Source organism: Chrysochloris asiatica, unplaced genomic scaffold (genome assembly GCF_000296735.1).
Source record: "Chrysochloris asiatica unplaced genomic scaffold, ChrAsi1.0 scaffold00340, whole genome shotgun sequence".
In the NCBI taxonomy this organism is placed as follows: Eukaryota; Metazoa; Chordata; class Mammalia; order Afrosoricida; family Chrysochloridae; genus Chrysochloris; species Chrysochloris asiatica.
The window spans coordinates 2,492,504-2,514,034 of record NW_006408858.1 but is presented as its reverse complement, the minus strand read 5'-3'; the positions used below and the strand labels follow the sequence as shown (position 1 = coordinate 2,514,034).

Genomic DNA, 21,531 nt, shown 5'->3' with positions numbered 1-21,531 from the left:
AGTCTGGCAGGTGTACTCCAGGTCCAACTCGAGAATTGTAGGCAACTCTAAACAAACCTTAACACAGCGTTCTTAGGTAATTGTCTTACCCGTCAGAGCCAGTAACCAAAAGGCAGTATGTTGCAAGTGATTATTTTATTTTCCAATCAGTCAGCAACCCCAACTTAGGGTTTTCTTCCCTTTTTACGCAATGACTGTCCTTCTCCTGAAAATGCGACGAATCGGCCTCCAGCATCATCCTAGGTGTGAAAACAAAATACCATTTTCAGAAAACCCTTGGAGATTTATAATGAATATTTTATGCTGTTGGCTCATGTACCATGCAGCCAGTTTTCTTACTTTCCGTTTATTCATAATATAAGAAAATTAAAAACACAAAGGCAGGCCATAACTTATTCAACTGAGAAAGACAGAATCACAGCCAGGATTCAGCCACAGCTTTTGTCTTCAGTGGAAAATATATCCTTTTACAAAAGCATTACAGATTTGATGTAAAGAAAATGTGTAATACACCAAGAGTAGAAACCACTCAAACTCCCCTAACTGACATAAAGCCGTCTAGTTACTTTTCTGTATATGATTATATGAACTGTAATGAATTTCCTATTTAATATCCAGAAGAATGAACAAATTTGTTTTGGAAGGCGGAAAGCCAGGATGCTCCTTAGAAGCGAGGATGGGTAAACTTTGTGTTGTGTACTTTGAACATGGCATCAGAAGGGACCAGTCCCTGGAGAAAAACATCATGCTTGGCAAAGTAGAGGGTCAGTGAAAAAAAGAAAGACCCTCAAGGAGATAGATACAGTGATTCTAACAGTGGACTCAAATATAGTAATGATCATGAGGATGGTGCAGGACCGGGCAGTGTTATCATTCTGTAGTACATAGGGTCCCTATGAGTTGGAACTGACTCAAACAACACCAATGATACCTCTAAAGGCTACAAAAACTCCTTCACATTTGAATCAGTCTCCACCACTGCATGACTCCCTCAAGCCCAGACTTTCAGTATTGTAAATCACCATGTCTAATGTGTCTGTGGAGCTAATGTGTCAGACTACAAAGTCAGTTTGAACTGCAAGGTTGGTGGTTCAAGCTCACCACTTGTTCCTTGGAAACCCTATACAGGGTCACTATGGGTTGGAATCGACTCGAGGGCACTTAACAACAACAATGTGTCTGTAGACAGTCCTGGTTTTTCCTAGAAGTAGATTTCCTGGGCGTATGTATTTTTAAGGTTTTAATATGTGAGTATAAGTCAAAAAGTATCACTATCAAATCACAGAACCAAACAAAACTAGCAAAATGGGAAGCTACTCTCAACATCTTCTCCAGTTTGGTCTACACACTTCTGCAGGTGGTGTTTCCATCTATTGAACTGTTCCCAAGAATTCTGTGCTCTGTGGTTTGTAACACATCAAAATAGCAGTTTTAGCATTCTCAAGAGACTCAAGTTATATTCCTTTGGAATGTTCTTTGCATTTTGAGAACAAAAAGAAGTCTGAAGGAGCAAGTTGAGGGCCATAGTGAACGGGTAAGGTTTCCCAAGGAAATTCTCTTCGGTTGGCCCTTGCGGCCATGGGAGAAAGAGCAGGAACCGTGTTGCAATGGAAACCAACTCCTGGCCACAACTTGCCTGGCTTTTTTTCTCACCAGTGCAGTTTTCAACTTTCTTAAAACTTCTTTTTAATAATACCACACAGTTGTCCTATATATCCTTGGAGAAAACGTATCAAGATGACCCCTTTGGAATCTCCAGAAATAGTCATTATAACCTTCTGAGCTGACCTCTCTGCCTTGAATTTCACTGGCCCAGAAGTTCCCCTTGAAAGAGTTTTGGACTTTTCTTCTCCTGCCAGCAGAGGGTTTACTTTTTATTCTGACCCTTAGAAAACAGAGTTTCTAAATGGTACAATGACCCGTTTTCCCATGCCATTATTGCTAGTCAGGGTTACACTCATCGGTTGACTTTTTCCCTCGGGAAGGAGGGCTGCTCTGCTCCTATATATATGCCGATTATCCTGCACCCCCAACATTCATTCTGTCCCTGCTCCCCTCCTAATGCAACATTCTAAAGCACTGGGCTGCTAACCAAAAGGTCAGCAGTTCGAACCCACCAGCCGCTTTGTGGGAGAAAGATGACGCAGTCTGCTCCTCTGTCAGGATTTAGAGTCTTAGACTATAGGGAGCTATTTTACTATGTCCTACAGGGTTGCTATGAGTCAGAATTGATTCCATGGGAGTGAGTTTGGTTTTCGGAACACCTAACAAGGACTCTATGAATACATCTATGTCGCTATGGTCACCAGTCATGGGTGATGTCATGCAGACAAGGTGATGTCATGCCCTCCATCTATCACTGCTTTTGTGACTTGGAAAAGCAACTCTAACTGTTGGGGCCACCTCACAGCTATAAATTGGGCATGGCTCCCCTACTTCCAGAACCTGTGTCTGACAGCTGTACCCCAGAAAGCGGGACTGGGTGCTGGACAGGTTACCAGAGTCGGCTGTGTGGTCAGTCCTCCCCTCACTCCCTTTCAGCTACCCACTCAGCTGGAAGGTATTGCGCATGGAAACTAGCCAGCAACTCAGTCTGCAGTGTGGAGGAACACCACACAGCAATGTGTCTGTCAGACATTTACAAGAAAGAGATCTATGCAGGCACCCAGCTCTCTGGTGACAGAGCCTGGAGTCCCCAGGACACTGAGTGACATGGGAGCACGTACATACCACACAGAGTCTCTAGAAGCCCTGAAACCAGGGGCAGCGGGCCCCAGGAATGGTGGCACGGAATCACAGAAACAGAACAGTTTGAATTCTCCAGTCATGAGCAAACAAAATCTTCATCACCAATGAAAAACACTCACCTCTTCCACCTTTTTGACTAGTGGTCGGGAATTCCTAATGAAAGTGATTTTACCAAGTTTAAATTCGTAATTGGGAATCCCTCTGTAAAAAAGAAGAGAAGCATCAGTTCCAGGAGAACGAGGAGAAGCTGCCACTTTTGACCTTGGGGATGTGTCCTTTCGGTGGCCCTCACTTTGAAGGCCATCTCTGGCCTACCCTTGAGCACTCCCAGCACCTGTCTAGGAGGGAGGCAGGCAGGTTCCAGGTCATGGGTTTCCTCCTTTGGCATCAGTGCTGTCATGAATGAAGGTCTGCAGACCCTGGACCTGGCCTGCATCTGGGGTTACCTAGAGGCAGGAGAGACCCTTGCTGTCCCCATCCTACTTTCTTCCTGGATCCTGCGGGCCGGCTGCATTCTTACCATACTCACTGCACTCCTTACGAGATGGAGTAAAACGTCTCTGTGTCCTCTCGGGTCTGATGCACAGCAGAGAACTACCATAGGTCCTTCTACCACCCTCGTCATCTGACATACAGTCTTTACAGGAGTAGTCAGCCTCATCTTTCCAGGGAGTTTGAACCACTGATTTCTAGTAGCTGAGTGCTTAACCACTGTGTTGCCAGGGTTCGTCTTAAGGATTCCTCCCATTTCTGTGCAGTCAATTCTGAGTCATACCCACCAGCTAAGACACGGCAGAACTGCCCTTAGGGTGTCTGAGGCTGTAAATCTTCATAAAAGCAGAAGGCCTCAACTTCCTCCCACAGTGTAACTAGTCGGTTTGACCTGCCAACCTTGAGGTAAGTTGTTGTTAAGTGCTGTCGAGTCGGTTCCAACCCATAGTAACCCAGTAGAGGGTTTCCAAGGAGCGAATGGTGAGCTTGAACCATCAACTTTGAAGTTCAAACTGACTTTGCAGTCCATGAACCCACAGTGCCACACACCAGGAGTAGCCATTTAACCCACTGCGCTACCTACTAGTTGCTATGAGTTGACATCAACTCACCAGCAGCGATGTGGTTTGGACCAACACCAGGACAGCGGCCAGAGGAGGAGAGCTGCTAAGTTGTGCTCTTTGATCCAACAAGAGACACAGATTGAAGAAGGCAGCTCCTGCCTTCTTGTTTTAGGAAAGCTGAGATCATGTGACTAGAGCAATGATTCAGTGTCAGGGAAATAGGTAGGTGATGCCTGGGGAACTAGGATGGCGTGTAGCAGAAGAGATCTGGCAGGCACACAGCTCAAGAAGGCCACCTGGGAATGGGCAGAGGCATAGGAGGATGGCCTGCAGTGGCCTTGGAAGGGAGGTGAGGAGGGGAACGGGACTTCTCTGGGAGTCCCAGCCCCTGCCTCCCACCCCAGGGACAAAGGAGAGGGGTTTCCCCCACAGACTCACTGACTCAGGCTTTGTCTCTGAAGAGAGAATAGGTGCCCTATCTAGAGGTCTGGTACAGGCCCACCCAGGCTGAGGACAAAGCATCTGTGGAAGTAGGGCCAGGGGACTCACCTTTTAATGTCTCCTGGCTTGATGGGGGAGGGGCTGGGCTCGACACCTTTCTTCTTTCCGTCCAGTCGGTTTCCGGAGCCAGAGAAGGCCTAGATGGCCAAAGGGAAAAAAAGCAGGAAGGCTGATGTGAGAAAGTCTATTGCAAGGGTGGATGCAGGGGAGTGACACCTGACGCCTCCACTGCCACCTGGCCAAAGGCTCTGCCCCCTGCCCGCTGCCCCCAATGGCTCAGAGCCGAAACTGGCTAGAGATCTGGCCTCCAGTCAATGCAGTGCCAAGGCAGCTCCCGCTTCCACGGGGGCCTAGCGAACTGTTAGCGCACTGCAGCTCCATTTCCTCATCTGCCCAAGCCCACCCCTAATTTCCGGCACACCTCCCCAAGATCTATTTTGCAAGAGCCTGGCCTGTGACAATGAAGGGTTATGCTTGCAACTTACTTTCAAAAGGGAGGGCATTTTTTGAGAGGAAGCTAACATGGTCACACTTACTGAATCTATGTGAAGGCATTATGTCTTGTCATTGTACTTATTGCAACTTTTTGGGAGTATGGTGGCTTTGTACAGTAAGTACTGGACTAGGAACCACAAGGATGGCGGTATAAGCCCACCAGTTGCTCTGTGGGGAAAAGATGAGGCTTTTTGCTCCTGCAAAGGTGTTGTTGTTGTTGTTAAGTGCCGTCGAGTCGGTTTCGACCCATAGCGACCCTGAATAGGGTTTCCGAGGCTGTAAATCTTTACGGGAGCAGATCGCCTCATCTTTCTCCCGCGGAGCAGCTGGTAGTTTCGAACTGCTGACCTTCCGGTTTGCAGCCCGATTCGTAACCACTACGCTACCAGAGCTCCTATACCTGCAAAGGTGTACTACCTCGTAAATCCAACTTTATGTTAGAACCGATTTGATGGCACTTAACATTTCAACTTTTTAGTAGCATAGAGATTTTTAAAGGACAAAAAAAAAAGCTAGTTTTGCCTTCCAGAGCTGCTGGGAGGGCTAAAGGAGAGCGTGGATGTACAAGGGCTTGGGGGCTGACACAAGTATCAGATCCACATGTGAATGGACACCCAAAGGCCAAGCAAGTGGTCACAGAGAGGGGTAAGAGGACAACCAACAGATGGCCTGCTACTCACGCGGAAGCCTAGCTCTCCAGCATAGCTGCCATGGTCAGCTTCAACGTCCTGCCAAAGACAAAAGACAGGTGAGCAAGACCCTAGCTTTTCCCGGAAGCCTCCCACATCCATTGCTGTTGCCATTCGCTCATAGCAAATATGCACTGCTTCCCTGGGGAGAGGCTAGCAGGGAGGGTGAGTGCATCCACGTCAGTGTCAGAACTGGTATCAGCATCAATGTCAGCAGTAGAATCAGCATCAGCACCAACAAAACATGAGCCCGGGGTGAGGCCCCACATTCTCAAAGAGACATTTTTTTCAAAAGGACAGAGGGCATAACTGGTCAAGACGATGCTGCAGAAACAACTTACTGTTGACTCCTCATGTTGCACTTGTCTTTCAGGTTCTTTGTAGCCCAAGGGAGCATCAAAGTCTACCTGCATTTCCAAGATGAGAAAGAAAATCATGAGGCCCGGCCTACACTGCAGCTCCCTTATCTTTTTTTCTTATTTGAAATCCCTGCAGATCCACATGCACTTGGAAGAAATAATACCCAGAAAGCCCTTGGACACTTGGGCTGTTTCCCTCAACAGTATCACATTTTACAAAATTATAGGATGACTAATCACAACCAGAATATTCACAGTGATACCATCCACCAATCAGATTCAGAACCCTTAGTTTTATATATGCTTGTGTGTGTGCATGCATTAATGCTATACAGTTCATCACCCAAGTAGGGCCAGTAGAAACCTTCAGAGTCAAGATAGAAAATAGTTCTGACACAGTAAGATCCTAGTCTCCTTGGGATGATGTTCCCCTACCCCCACCTCTAGCCCCTGGTAACCACTAATCTGTCTTCCATTCTTATCATTTTGTCATTTCAGACAATATACACCTGTAACCTTTGGATACTGGCCATCTTTGTTTAACATCCCTGCCTGCAGATGTTATCCGAGGTGGTTTGAGGTCTGAAGGCTCCCTGGATGTAATCATTTCAGCACTGGGGGCAGAATCAGCCTGGCCTCGCTGTGATGTGTCCGCTTAACTCCTCTCAGTGACCATGCAACAGCCTCCTGGGGCACTGGCCTGCAGGGCCACCATGCACACCCTCTGTCCTGAGCTCACTGCACACACAGCCACTCACGTTCATGTCACACTCAATGATGGACACAGCCTTGTCGGGTTTGGTCTCCATCACCCGCAGTTCGTAGATCTGGAGGAAGAACACAGGAGTCAGTGAGAGTTTTGTCACAGCCCTGAGGTTCAGCCCAGCACCTGCACATCATCCACACCCACAGTCCTCTCACCTACCCCTCTTGCTTTGACAAGGCTACTATGGCAGGATGGGCTCTTTATATCTTTCTCAATAGAAGCCTTGTCCCACCAAAGCCAAAAGACCAAATCCACGGCCATCAAGCCAATTCCGACTCATAGTGATGCCTATGGGGAGAGCAGAACTGCTCCCTAGGGTCTTGGAAGCTGTCATCTTTAAGGGAGCAAATTGCCTCATTTTTCTGTGGAATGGCTGCTGGGTTCAAACCAGTGACCTTTTGGTTAGCAGTCCAAAGCTTAATGTATTATGCCACCAGGACCTCTCTTTTCCCCACATATGGTTCAAATAAGACAATAATATATCAAGTTAACTTGTCAAACTTTATTCTATGTAAAATAATTAGCTAAGTACTCAAAGGAGACATATGAGTACTAAGAACATTCAACATTACTAATAGTATACACTCACAATGCTTATCAGTTACAACTGACTAAATGCATTTTATTTACTCACGTGTAAATAAAGTATACAGTGCAATACTAACTTGCCAGCAGGAAGTAAATATTAAAAACCAGTCATGTTGTTATTTGTCTAGGAGGATCATACATATTGTATGGCAAGGATCTGTGGCCATAATTCCTCTTTACTGTGTATTTCAGGTTCTTACCTTTTACCAGGAGCATGTCATTTTAAAACAGTCTGGGTAGCCCCACCACTGAAAACCCTAAACAGGAAGAGGGGTACCAAAGCAGGACAAACCCACTGCCATGGAATTGATTCCAACTCACAGCAACCCATAGGGTTTCTGGGGCTGTCAATCTTTTTAGGAGCAGACAGACTCATCTTTCTCCTGCAAAAGTGGTAAGAAAGCTCATTTTCCTCATATCCCCAACTCATCTATAAAAGTTTTATGATTATTTACTAGGAGCTCCAAAAAGTACATCATTGTGTGAAAACGTCAGCATTTATCCACTCTCCAACTGGGATATTTCCAATTGTCTTGTCGTTACTAAGGACGCTGCTATGAACAGTTGATGCTGCTATGAATGGTCATCTACATGTCTCCTGGCATGTGTGGTCAGGTTTCTCTGCAGTGGTGTTTGCAAACTACACATCACGATTAATTAGTGGATCGTAAAACTAGCTCCACCCTAGTCCCATAATACCACCTCTGTCCTGTACTGAGATTCATTTGTTAAGGATTGGTTTCCAAGACACTTCCATCATGCCAAGGAACCCTTGTGACACGTGTTAAGCATTGGGTTTTTAACTGGAAGGTTAATGGTTTGAACCCACTAGCTAGCTGCTCATTGGGAGAAAGACGAGACAGTCTGCTTCCATAGGATTGACAGCCTTGGAAACACTATGGGGTAGTTCTACTCTGTCCTACAGGGTTTCTGTGAGGTGGAATCGACTCCATGGCAATAGGTTTGGTTTGGGTCATGTTCCATTGGTTTGCTTGTTTATTCCAGCACCAGCAGCATACTGGAACCTTAATTACTGGAGCTTTAGGATACAACTTTTGATTTTGCAGGGCCAGATGCCTCCCCATATTCCACTTCTTTCAGTGTCTGACAACTTAGCTCTTCTTCAGTTTGTCAAGCACCACAAAAAACTACTTAGTATTTTATTGCACTTGTATTGATTCTACAGAATCAGTATAGAAAACTTGGGGAAATGGATGTTTTTTACAATTCAGAATTCTCTAATACATGATCATAGTAACAACAAACCAAACCATCCACTGAGGGGACAGAATAAAGCTATAGGGTTCCCACGTTATAATCTTTACAGAAGCAGCCAGCCACATCTTTCTCTTATGGACTGGCTGGCTGTTGACCTTTCAGTTAGAAGTTAAGCACTTAACAATGCCACCAGGGCTCCATTTGTATATGACCATAAACCTAATCTACTGCCATGCCACGGTGTTGATTCCAACTCAGTGACCCTATAAGGCAGAGGAGAACTAATTCTTAGGGTTTCAAAGTAGAAGTATTCCTTAGGGCAAGTAATCCTTACTGAAACAGACAGCCTCATCTTTCGCCTGCTGCACATCTGGTGGATTCAAACTGCCGAATTTTCAGTTAATAGCCCAATGTTTAACCCACAGCACCCCATGGGCTCCTCCACATGATCATGAAACTCAAAAGCAAAACCCGATGCCATTCAGTCAATTCCCACTCAAACAGGCCCTGCATTGGGTTTCTGATGCTATAAATCTTAACAGGAGCAGAAAGCCTCATGTTTCTCCCAAGGTGGATTTGAACTGCCGACCTTGCAGTTAGCTGTAGGACTGCTGCCAGTGCTTATCCTACAATACCACATCAGGACTCTGGGCTAGAGGAAGAAAATTTAGGAGTCAAGTAGAAGCAGAAGCAGGTTCCAGATCATAAGAGTGAAGAGTCCCATCCTACAAGACAGGAGGGACATCATTCTGTGATTTTCACAGAAGCTTTAATAGGCTCACTGAGTTGGAATCAACTTGATGGTAGTGGGTTTGGCTTCGTTTTGGTTTTCAACTTGTAGACGAGCTGCCGTCAGTCACTGCCAAGCCTTGGGCTGAATGGAGGGAGGGGCACATATAAGGCATGGTGGGGCCACAGGCCCAATGCAGGGACCTCAAGATCCATTTGGCCCTGGCTAGCTGGGGAGGGGTGTGATTCTGCGTGCTTTTCAAATTCCACTGGTTCAGAAACAACAACTCTCAGATTCCGTTTATCTGAAAATATCTTTCTTGTACCCTCATCCTCCAATTTTACTTCTGGTGAGTTACTTTCTCCCAGGACTTTGATGACATTCTGCCCTTTCTGGCTGTAACTGTTGCTATTCAGAGGCCAGCTATTTGCTGTTCTTCTCTAAGTAGCTGCAAGAGCTGCTGATCTCTCTTATTTGTTATTTTATATCTGTAGTTTCATTACAATATGTGTGACTCTTATTGATTAATCCTGTTTGGTATGCTATTATACTCCCTGTAACTACGATGTTGTTGTTAAGTGCCGTGGAGTCAGCTCTGACCCATAGCAACCCTGAACAGGGTGTCCAAGGCTGTAAATCTTTACAGGAGCAGAAAGCCTCATCTTTCTCCCGTGGAGCAGCTGGTAGTTTCAAACTGCTGACCTTGCGATTCGCAGCCCAATTCGTAACCACTATACTAACAGTGCTCCTTTTTACAGTAGTGGTCTCATATATTTGTCCTTTTGTAATTGACTAATTTCACTCAGCAGAATGTCCTCCAGGTTCACCCATTTTTAAGATGTGTCACAGATTCACCATTACTCTTCAGTGTTGTGTAGCATTCTATTGTGTGTATATACCGGAGTTTGTTCAACTGTTCTTCCATTGATGAGCATTTAGGCTGTCTCCATCTTTTTCCAGTTGTGAACGGTACTGCGATGAACATGGGTATGTGTACATATATATACTCACTATGGGTTATTCAACTGCCTTCTTTGCCATGACCACAAGAACAGGATGGTGCCCAGCTACCATAACTGAACATTTTGACAAAAGATTCCACAGAGAGAAATCAAAAGGAAGAAATGTAGAACAAAATTTCAAATCATCATAGACTCCAGATATTCGGGAGCCATGGAAATTACATGAACCCCTGAATCTAGTGCCTTTAAACTTTAAACAAAAAATATCCCCTTAAGTCTTTTTAAAACTAAACAATAATGTAATAAAATAAGATCTATCATGAGCATCACGAGGAGTGTGGTGGCTCCAATGGACTGTGAACCGCGAGGTCCGTGGTATGAACCTGCTCCACGGAGAAAAATGAGGCTTTCTACACCTGCAAAGATTTAAAATCTTGGAAACCCTCAACAGGGTCACTATGAGTCGAAACTGACTTGACGACACTAAACAACAGTGAGCATTATGCTTTTAAGAACTATCTCAATAGGCTCAAATAAACAACAGCAACTCGAAAGATCAGACAGGAACCTTAGGAGGTAGTGAGTTTATGTCAATGGGAGAATAACTCAGAAAAGAGGGCGAGAATGACTGCAAAACTTGGAGAGTGTAATCATTGTCACTAAATTGTACATGCAGAAACGGAAATTGGTGTATGTTTCACTGCGTATATCCTCAACAACAAAATAAATGTTTGCTTTTCAATTCAGTGACTATCTCTTTAAAATACCAGCACTCCTCCATTCTCTTCTGCTGAAGTTTCCATTAAGAGTATGTCTGACTTTCTTTCTCATCATCTTCAATCTCCCCATCTCTCCTTTACCAACTCGTCTTAATAACTCTTAAGTTATTTCTCCAGATTCTTCTTCCAGTCTATTATTCCTTTACAACTGTCTCATCTGGTATTTTAAACTCTACTTTTCAAATTTTCGTACTTATCTTGCTCAGTTTTCCATGTTTTAATTTCTTTGAAAGTTTTACACATAACGAATGTGAACTGTACTAAAACATTCTAACACTGATTTTCTTACGATTTAAAATCTGCTTTTGCTGTTTCTGCTCTGGGTGTCAGGTGGTCTTTTAGGAAGGTCCTGCTCTACCCAGTGGCTGAGCTTCTCACCTTCTCATTGTAGTTGATGGCAATCACGTCCCCGGTGGTCAGACATGCAAAGTTTCTCAATGCATTTTCTAATCTGCAGGTACATAATTGTCAAGGTAACACAGCAAGCTGGGTACCTTAAAAGTGGAACAAGTTTCTGGGAGGGTTTTCAGAGGATGGGCACTAGGTGGACATAAGCCACCATGCTGATACGAAAAACAAATAGCTAGATACAATGAACAAATTCCTAACATACCCAAAGATATGGATGCATCCAACAATTAAGGAGCCCTGGTAGTGTAGTGGGTTATACGCTGGGCTGCTAACCACAAGGTTAGCAGTTCGAATCCTCCAGCTGCTCCAAGGGAGAAAGATGAGGCTTTCTGCTCTCATAACGATTACAGCCTAGAAAACCCTACAAAGGCTCATTACAAGTTGGAACTGACTCAACAGCACAAAGCAGCAGTAGCAGCAGCAGCATCTCACAAATGTTGTGCTGAGGGAAGAGCCAGCTACAGCAGACTATAAACTGTAAGATTCCACTCACTTAAAACCATAAGAAAGACTGATCTATAAAGATGCAAAGAGGCCAGATGATGTTGGGGCCCAGGGGTGGGATGGAAACTAACCTGGGAGGGGCACAAATAGGTCTTTGAGAAAGATGGAAACATTTTGATTATATGGGTGTATACATTTAACAGGGGCTCTCATGGCACAGAGGGTTATGCATTGGGCTGTTAACCACAAAGTCAGCAGTTCAAACCCACCAGATGTGAGAGACAGATGAGGCTGTCTGCTGCCATAAAGATTTAGTCTCGGAAACTCTAGGGAGCAGTTCCACTCTGTTCTGTAGGCTCACAATGAATCAGAGTCAAACAGACAGCAGTGATCTGAAGTTTTTGATGACTACTAATCAAAAGGCTGGCAATTTGGACCCACCTAATGACTCCTCTGGACAAACACCTAGTGGTCTGCTCCCATACAGAGACTAGCTTAGGAAACCCTATGGGACTGTTCTAGTCTCTTATATGGAGTTACTATTGGTCAAAACTGACTCAACAGCACCCAACACCAACTTACATTTATCAAATTCAGAACACTGCATTTTATAGTCTGTAAATGATGCCTTCATAAAGTTGATTTAAAAGTCTATGGGAACAGCCAACTGATTTTTAACCAAGTACCTAAATATGTCGCATGAGGAGGAGATAGTCTCTTTAACAGATGGTGGGGCCAGAACTGGAAAGCAATATGTAAAAGATTGAAACAAGACCTTTATTTAACTCAAGCCTTATACAAAAACCATGGATTAAAGACCTAAATGTGAATCCCAGAATTATGAAGGCCATCAACGAAAAAATAGGGACAAATGTGAGGGCTGTAATTCAGGGAATACACAGACTACCAAAAATCTTGAAAACTACACAAACAAAAGTAGACAAAATAGATGATTGGGACATACTAAAAATTAAAAACTTATGTGCATCAAAAGACTTCATCAAAAGAGTAAAAAGGAAACCTACAGAATGGAAAAAAAACTTTTGCAATGACTCATTTCTAAAATATATAGGAAATTACAACACCTCTACAAGAAAAAGACAAGTAACCCAATTTAAAAACGTGCACAGGACATGAACGGGCACTTCACCAAGAAGGAGATCCAGGCAGCCAATAAACATATGAAGAAATGTTCTTGATCACTAGCCATTAGAGAGATGCAAATCAAAACAACAATGAGATATCATCTCATACCAGCAATAACAGCAAAGATCAAAAAAGTAGAGTGCAGTAAAGGCTGGTGGGTATGGGGAGACTGGGACACTCTTGCATTGCTGGTGGGACTGCAAAATGGTCCAACCTCTCTGAAACACAACCTTCCTCAGAAGGTTGGAATTAGAAATACCTTGTGATCCAGCAATTCCTCACTTGGTATTTACCCGCAAGAAATACGAGCCATAACATGAGTAGATATATGCACACCAATGTTCATAGTAAACAAACTGTGGTATATACACACAATGGAATATTATGCTACCTTGAAGAACAAGGAAGCTGTAAGCTAGCACATAACATGGATGAACCCTGAGGACATTATGTTAAGTGAAATTAGTCAGTCACAAAAGGAGAAATACTGCACTGGACCACTATTGTAAAAGACTAAGAAAAAGAACCCATACTAAAGGGGCGGGGGGCGGCTCTTTGCTGGTTACCAGCATGTGAGAGGTGATTTAGGGAAGGGAAGGGAAGGTGAAGCACATAGTAGGGAATAGACACAGGATAGTTTGGGTGCTGGGGAGGGGGGCAATACACAAGAAGAGGGAGGAGAATGGAAGAACAAAGTGGATGGAAAAACAATTAGGCAGGTTTGCATGGGCTAAGTGGGACAGTGGTAAAGAATGACGTATACATAACCTTGGAACAACAGGGCTCTGGGATACAGGGATTGAGACATGGTTGAATGGGCAAAAGGGGGGAAATAATGTTAAGATACTTGGTGTCTTTTGAATCTTGGTTTCCTGTTGCAGACCGTGTAAAACTAGTCAGAGGTTCGAGGCCCTCTAGGGCTGAGTGTAACAAATGAGGCCACTGGCGGTTAATGGAAAATTGCTTTAATCTTAATATTCAGGTATATATATTAAATTAATACACTGGAGCCTTTGAAAATCCACAGATAAATGTGATATTTTCCTAAAGCCAAGACTAAAGGTTGCAAGGTTAAACCTTTCTCCAAAGGATTAACTAAAAATATCTTAGCTACTTCTCGGTTCTTTGTTCTATAGACAAAGAACCCATCCTCCCTAATCCCTTTTCCAGGTGCAGCCCATTCACCTGGGAGTCTCCTGCAGAACTCTCAACTTCCCCCAACTGACCTCAGGGGCTATAGATATGTTAATTGGGCCTGAGAATCCAAGTTGCTGGCCTGGGATTCGAACCAGTGAAGTACAATGTAAAGTTACCTGAATGTCTGGAAAATTACTGATGTTAGCTGTATCCTGTTTTAGTCCCTCCCAGCTTGGTGTGAAACTCCTCCCCTAAATAAAACAGAGGCCCGAGCCTCCCCAGGTGTGCATTACTGGTTGGAAGGCATGGAGTAAAGATTGTGGTGCATTACGGGTTGGAAGGCATGCATTAAAGATTGCAGGGCAGTGAGTCGCTGCCTGCAGAGGCCATGATGCCTGTAGTCCCAAGCCTGCCCACCAGTGATGTATCCACCCTGGCTTTGGGGTGCCTCATTGTCTCCCTTCTTCTGTTTGTCTGTGTATTCTTTCACTATCCCTATCGCCGCTGGATCTCCCCTCCTCGTGAACCAAACACGCGTGACAACTATGTCGAGGTCAGACCCCGACAGTTTCCCTGGCATGCCATTATAAAATAGACACTTGAGGGGAAGAGAAAGGAATAGCCAGAAATATCACCATAGAAAGCTTCTAAGTCCGTCTTCTGCTTATAATTGATTGGAATACCTAAAATGGGGCCACAACATGCCCAGTGAAGGAGGCTTCCTGTGGAGCCTCTGCATTACATAAGCCCATAGGTGGAATTCGGAAACCCATCCAGATGCTTCTGAGGTGGGAAATTTCCACTGGAAAGGGCAAGCAGACCAGCTTGGAGTGGCTAGAACAGAAGATACTTTTTGAAATAAAGACTGACAGGAAAAATACAAAACAATAACGGCAGTCCGACTGACTACTACAAGAACAAGCAAGTTGCTCACCTAGGAGACATTGAGCCAAGTGGTCGGGTTCCCTCAGGGCAAACCCCCTTCCAATCCAAGACTGAGACTCAATGGGAATACACAAGCAGACACGTTCTCTGACTGGTGACCACGTTGGTCACCGATAAGGGGAAGTAAGGGGAAAAAAGCAATGAAGCTGCAAGCTAAGTCCAACCAAGTTTAACACTCCTGTGATCCTGGGTGGAGACCTGGTTGGCCAGCAGTTTGGCAAGACCTGGGGAACTCCTGGGCCCAGAGTCAGTGACACAGCCACAGAGAACTAGAGTGGAAATGAAGCATCCAGCTGATAAAAAAAAGAGGGCATATGCACAAGAACACCCACACTTAAAGATAATACCCACTTGACCTAGTTTCAATGGCTTGTCAGAGCTCAACTAGAAGAAAGGAGGAAAAAAAAAAAGAGTAATCTGATATAATTTGATGAACTTGACCTACACCTATGGATGCAGTAGCTCAAAGGAAGGAACAAATCTTTACAGCAAGGATCATTCCCACTCCCTCAATACACAGGATAGACAGGACTGGGCAACTTGGACACTGGCTACCCAAAATGGGGGGTGCTACAAAGGCAAGAAGTGACTGGCTTATAAGCTTTCAAGAGGGAGCTTAGATCCAGAGGATGGTAGAATCTCCACTGAGTAGTATCCAATCTGTCTGGGTGGGACTGATGAAAGGAGATGTGGATAGCACTCATATGGTACAATAGTGAATAATTACTATCAGGAGACTGTGAGGGTTAGAAATATAAAGGTAGACGTTATGTAGCAAAAGGAGAGGAGTGGTTGACTTTGCAGTCCAGGAGCGGAGGGCCCTGGGACCATCAAGGGAGAAGAGCAGAGTGTGGGACCCTACCAGAGAAACAATGACGCCAATGATGGAGGCAGAGATGACAACGTGAAGAGATGGAGTGGCTTGGGATTCTAGACTCAGAGAGGGAGAGGGGCTGTGTGCTGAAGACCAGAGAGCAGGCCTGCAAGGTGTACCATTTGGCTGGTTGATAATGCATGGAGGGAATTGTAACTTGGCAATGTAACGATAGACGATAGGATTAATGTAAAGCTAATGTTCTCCCATGTAAACTATCACATAATTCACAGTAAAACATGGAAAAAAAAAAAAAAAAAAAGTCTATGGGAGCAGAGAGGAAAACAGAAATGAATGAATTATAGGTTCATTAAAACCACCTAAAGAGACAGCCTTGAAAATAACCAGTTCAGTTTGGATCCCAACACATATAAAACCCGAGAAAACCAGAGGGGCGCCCACTCTGGCCACTGACAGACCACCAAGTGATCCAGAGGAGAGAGCTAAGGACACGTCAGCCAGACTTCCCACAGGACAGGAAGCCTCCATTGCCAACCATGACACGAGCAGAGTGGGCAGCTCAGCCACTCTGTGTCCAGGTCAGGGTCAGCCTTGGCTTCCTCCTGGGAGTGGGCCTGGGGAGATTGTACAGGCAGGCATTTTCTTTTTTCCTTTCTACCTCTGTTGTTAAATTATATTGTGTGTGTGTTTTTTCCAAGCATGAATTAAAAAAAGGAAGTTAGATGGAAGGCTACTCTATACCATACTCTCAATAAACCCAATTGGGGCCTCCTAAGCTCTGGTAGTATAGTGGTTACGAATCGGGCTGCGAGCTGCAAGGTCAGCAGTTTGAAGCTACCAGCGGTTCCGCGGGAGAAAGATGAGGCAGTCTGCTCCCGTAAAGATTTACAGCCTTGGAAACCCTGTACAGGGTCGCTATGAGTCAGAACCGACTCCACGGCACATAACAACAACAACAACTAGAGATTTCAATCTTGGTGCAAACATAGTACGTTCCTTACCCAGTTTCCTAAAATTGCAAATATACAAGGGGGCTTCAAAAAGTTCGTAGAAAAATAGAATTAAAAGATAATGGAATTTCCCCATGAACTTTCTGAAGCCTTCTCTTTCTTACAAGTAGGGCTTAAGTTTTGTTGTTATTAAGTGCCGTCAAGTTGGCTCTGACCCACAGTGACCCTGGTGTTTCCGAGGAGAAGCTAGGAAACAAAAACCATTAGAACCCCAAACGTTTGATTTCTTATTGCTGAGACAGAAAAGATGTACTAGGTCAATTCTACCTAGTTTGGGAGTGAACCAACCCTGATCTTGGGCAGATGCTGCAACTGGACAGTTAATGGCTGAGCAGAAACACCAGGAGTCCCACAAAGGAGAAGAAGTGAAAATGAGTGGTCCCTCCTTCTACCAGAACTTATTTGCACACACCTTGCTTTATGCTAGATTTTGCTTCTAAGAGGGGTTCAATTTTCCTCTACCAAGGAATGTCTACAAAGAGAGCCAGAAGAGGTCTGGGAATCAAGTGCTTTTGTTTAGGCCCCCAGCCCCACAGCAGACAGGCTGGCTCGAAGCATCACTAACAGATCTTAACTTCAATCACAAATGTGTGGTCACCAAAAGAGGCACACAGTCAACAAGAGCTTCTGTGGAATGCCCATCAGCCTCCTTTCCTAGAGGGATCCTCCTTGTTTGAAAGGATACACTGCTTTGGGGTTAGTGATGTCCAAGAAGTCAGGGCTCTGAGGCTGAAATTTGGAGTATGTGGCCACTTGTAGGTTAACGCTCTCCACCTGAACCAAACCCCCTTCTTCCAATAGTAGATTCTGCATCATCTGAAAAGTAAAAAGAATGTGCCATGAAATGAAGTGGCCACTTCCCAGCACTACCACCTACTGACACACCCAACCAACAACATACCACTGCCGAGTCAGTCCATTGCATAGTCACACTACATAGGGTTCTGAGGCTGGCAAACTTTATGGAAGCAAACTGCCTCACCTTTTCCCTTGAAGTGGCTGGTGGGTTCAAACTGCTGACCTTTTGGTTAGTAGCCAGTGCCTAACTCACTGTGCCACCAGGGCTCCTTCAGGCAAATATAAGGGCTTTTAACTGCTCACATTTATAAGGGACTGATCTGAGGGGTATGGGGGTATGGGCTGAGCCCAAAGGTCTCACTTGTGTGCCCTGGGAACATGGTCTGCCCCAGCACAGACCCAACTACACTCCTGTGTGCTTTTCAAGCATCCATGGTACGGGGGTGGGGACGGGGATCACACCTTGTATTCTACCTGACTGATGGCCCCTGAAGAGCCCTCCCTAAAATGCTGGCCTCTCTGAGGCACTGTTCCCATGGCAATAACACTGTATGCTTCAGGATTGAGTTCAGGCAAACAAAAAAAGAAAAACGCTGAAATAGAATGAGGGGAGAAAATGGCATGTGGTGGGGGCACCCTACAAATCTGTACTAGGATCACTTCAAAAACCCATGACAAAAGCCTGACAGGAAATCACAGGTTACCCAGTACGGCTAAGGGGACAATCCTCAGGAAAACAGCACGAGAGGGGACATCTGTGTACTTACAGTGAAGACATAAGGTATAAGGAAGGAACACAGCGCCGGGCACAATACCCTTCTGACAAATGTCTCTGACTGACTAAGTCCTTGGAGTGCTCTCACTGTTTCACCCCATCTGACATGAGAAACAGGCCACACTGCCTAGTGGCAGGCAGAGCCAGGATTTCATGCTCATGGCTGGGGGACGACCTACAACAGGCCATGTAGGGACACAGCCTCACAGAGACCTACAAGCGCCACTCACCCAGTGCGGAAGGTAGCAGATACCCTCGTCAGCCACAAACTCCAGCACGCCGCAGTGCGTCATGCGGTCTGAATTCTTGTTGGTCAGTTTGAACAGCATGGGGTAGGTGATGTTAAGTCGGCCTAAGAAGAAGACAGTTGTGAGCACAGACCACAAAGGCTCCACTCCCATGGTCTCCCAAGGTGACTCCTACCCCTCACCCACCCACCAGAAAGCAGCCACCTCGTTCCCCCAACTGGTGTGGTACTCAGACCCTGATGTCTGCCCACCTACTAGTTCCCCATCATATCCTGACAGGGACAAGTCACTTGTTCCAAGAGCACCTTGCCTAGCCCAGAGTAAGAACTGGAATGCTTGGTAACTCTCTGGAATGTGGCACTGGCTTAGGCTGGTGACTTTTTGAAACACAAAGTTAAAAAGTATCATGTACTTTTGCTTATTGTTTCAGACAATCCCTGCCTTTGGAGATACGTCAGCTAGAAAGGCAAGAAGGAAAACATATGGAGTGCACACAATGCTGTTGGTCTGGTGCAAAGACGGTGTAGGGATCCCAGCCAGCGGGAGAGGGCACACAGCTCTGAAGGATGAATTCTCAAGGCAAGCCACTGGCCAGGGGACCAGGGGGACCCGGCGGGAATTCCAGACAGAGGAATGGCTTAAGCAAAATCACGGGCATATAGACTAGCCAGTTAGAAAATGGCTGGCAATTAGGTGGTAGTGCTGTGGGTTAAACATTGGGCTGCTAACAAAAAGACCAGTGGCTCAAACCTACCAGCCACTCTGCAAGGGAAAGAGGAGGCTGTCAGCTCCCACAAAGACTGACAGCTTTGGAAATCCTGAGGAGCGGTTCTCTTCTATTGTATATGGTCCTTATGAGTTAGAATCACCTTAATGGCAGTACAGGGGAAGAGATCAGAGTGGGGAGAGGAGCAAGCCAGAATACCACCAAGGGGGGAATATAGCCCCACTCCTCCCAGCTTCCTGCTCTAGTGTGGGCTCTCAGCAGGGTCACAAAGTGATAAATTGTCTTGATCCAATGATCCATAAGTTGGGCACACAGAAAGCTTGGGTCAGGCAAATAGGACTGCTGGCATTCTGAGTTGAGGGGGCAGCGTGGCACTAAAGGGGAACCCAGGAGACTTGGGGATGAGCTGAGAGAGGTCTGAGAGGGTAATGACAGTGTTGGCCATGGACCAGGACCTTGGGGGATCTTCCCCTTCCCAGAGCAGTGAATCAGGCATTCCCATCACCCCTTTTACCTACGAGGAAGCAAAGGCACACGGATAAGTGATATGCTGAAGATCACCCAGCTCATGAGTGACGATGTTAGGCTGCTGCCTTTAGTCTAGGTAGTCTTTAGCTTATAGGTTTAAGTGAACAGATTAAGAAACGTTCCATTCCAAGATAGGAGGTACAACAGACTCCATTTGGGGCCTCACTACAAATTCTACACCCATCCAATCAAGTTGGGATGGCTTGGCAGGAAGCTCCTGATAGGTGGGGAGAGCTTCCAGAAGCAGCACTGCCCTGTGCTGGAACTGGGGACCATCCCGAGTCTCCAAAGGCAATAACTGCACTGCCTCCATGAACATGGTTTTCTATGTCTGAGTGGTGTGGGACTGGCGTCTCCAGGATGGTTGAGGAGTGGAAGGAGAAAAGAAGAGAGCCACAGTTCTGACCACCTGTGGACCTTTCTCACTTCTAAGAGGTGGGGACACACCTTCCGGGTGGAAAGCAACAGCTCAGGTTTGGGCATACTGAAGGGAAGATGTGGCAGTTCGGGGAGAAACCCAACCCTGGGGTTTAGGATCAATGTTCAATGTGGAAATGAGAAACTGCCTCTCAGCATCCTCTGGCCACCTGACCTCCAGTCCTTTGGGAGAAAGCCTGGGAGGTCCAGGCAGCATCTGCTGTCCTGAGACTGGGTAAAGAACTGGATACTCACATCGACTTTAATCCTGCCAGGATCCTGCTTTCCATACATGGGGGCAGTGGGGACAGGAACCTGAAGTGCCTCAGGCTGTGGTGAAACTGAGTGCTCTCAGACCCTGCCTGTCCTGAACAGATGGCCACTATACCATGCTGACCTTGTCCTTGGGCACTCGTGATCAAGCTCACCTAGCCTCCAGGGACAATCCCTGAGCCAACAGAGACATGGACCTACACATACTGAGGAGCCTGGTGCCATCATCAAGTCACTTCGAAAATACTTACTGAGCTGATCCAGGGCAGATGGTGGCATGATTACTGCAGAAAGAACATTCGAGATATTGTAAAACAAAACCCAAACTGTAGATTCTATTACATCCCACCCCTATACATACAAAAAAATTTAAACAATAGTTGAGGGCAGCTGGACATTTCATAACGATATTTCATCAATATTGCACTTAATTTATTTTGGGGAATAGAATGGTTACTAGGAGGCCTGGTGGCACAATGAGTTAAGCATTGACTGTTTGCAGCAAAGTGAACAGTATGAACCCAGCAGGTCCTCCATGGAATAAAGATGAGGCTGTCTGCTTCCATGAAGACTGACAGTCCCGCAAACTTAGGAAGCACTTCTATGCTGTCTCTCTGACGTGAAATTGACTGGATGGCAGTGGTGGGATGGCCACCAGACACTAATCTAACTAGGATGGGAATCCTCCACCTCCCCCATTAACAAGCCTGGGATGAGTGACATCTCCCTGTCCCTTAACACTAGATTCTGGTTGGAGGTACGAACATGGGACTTAGGGGCAGGAGAGGTTTCCATACAAAATTATAAAAAAGCACATACTCTTCCCTCCTTTCTCCACATCTGACCTGTCATTAGGCCCTGCTAGCATGGACACGGAGAAGCAGCGGTACTGCGTGGAGAAGCGGTTCTGGAAGACCCGGGGAATCGGGTGGTCAAACATATTGAAA

General features: G+C 45.6%; 1 protein-coding gene across 1 annotated transcript; it reads right to left on the bottom strand.

Annotated features, from left to right (window-relative positions):
* Positions 1-118: 118 nt before the first annotated feature.
* UFD1L (ubiquitin fusion degradation 1 like (yeast)) lies at positions 119-21,531 on the bottom strand. Its single transcript, XM_006875834.1, has 11 exons — positions 21,404-21,531; positions 20,836-20,868; positions 18,622-18,743; positions 17,504-17,634; positions 11,269-11,341; positions 6,606-6,674; positions 5,830-5,895; positions 5,480-5,527; positions 4,353-4,441; positions 2,868-2,949; positions 119-239 (listed from the first exon to the last, which is right to left on the bottom strand). The coding sequence occupies exons 1-11, from the start codon at positions 21,522-21,524 to the stop codon at positions 165-167; spliced, it is 909 nt and encodes a 302-aa protein (XP_006875896.1). The 5' UTR covers positions 21,525-21,531; the 3' UTR covers positions 119-164.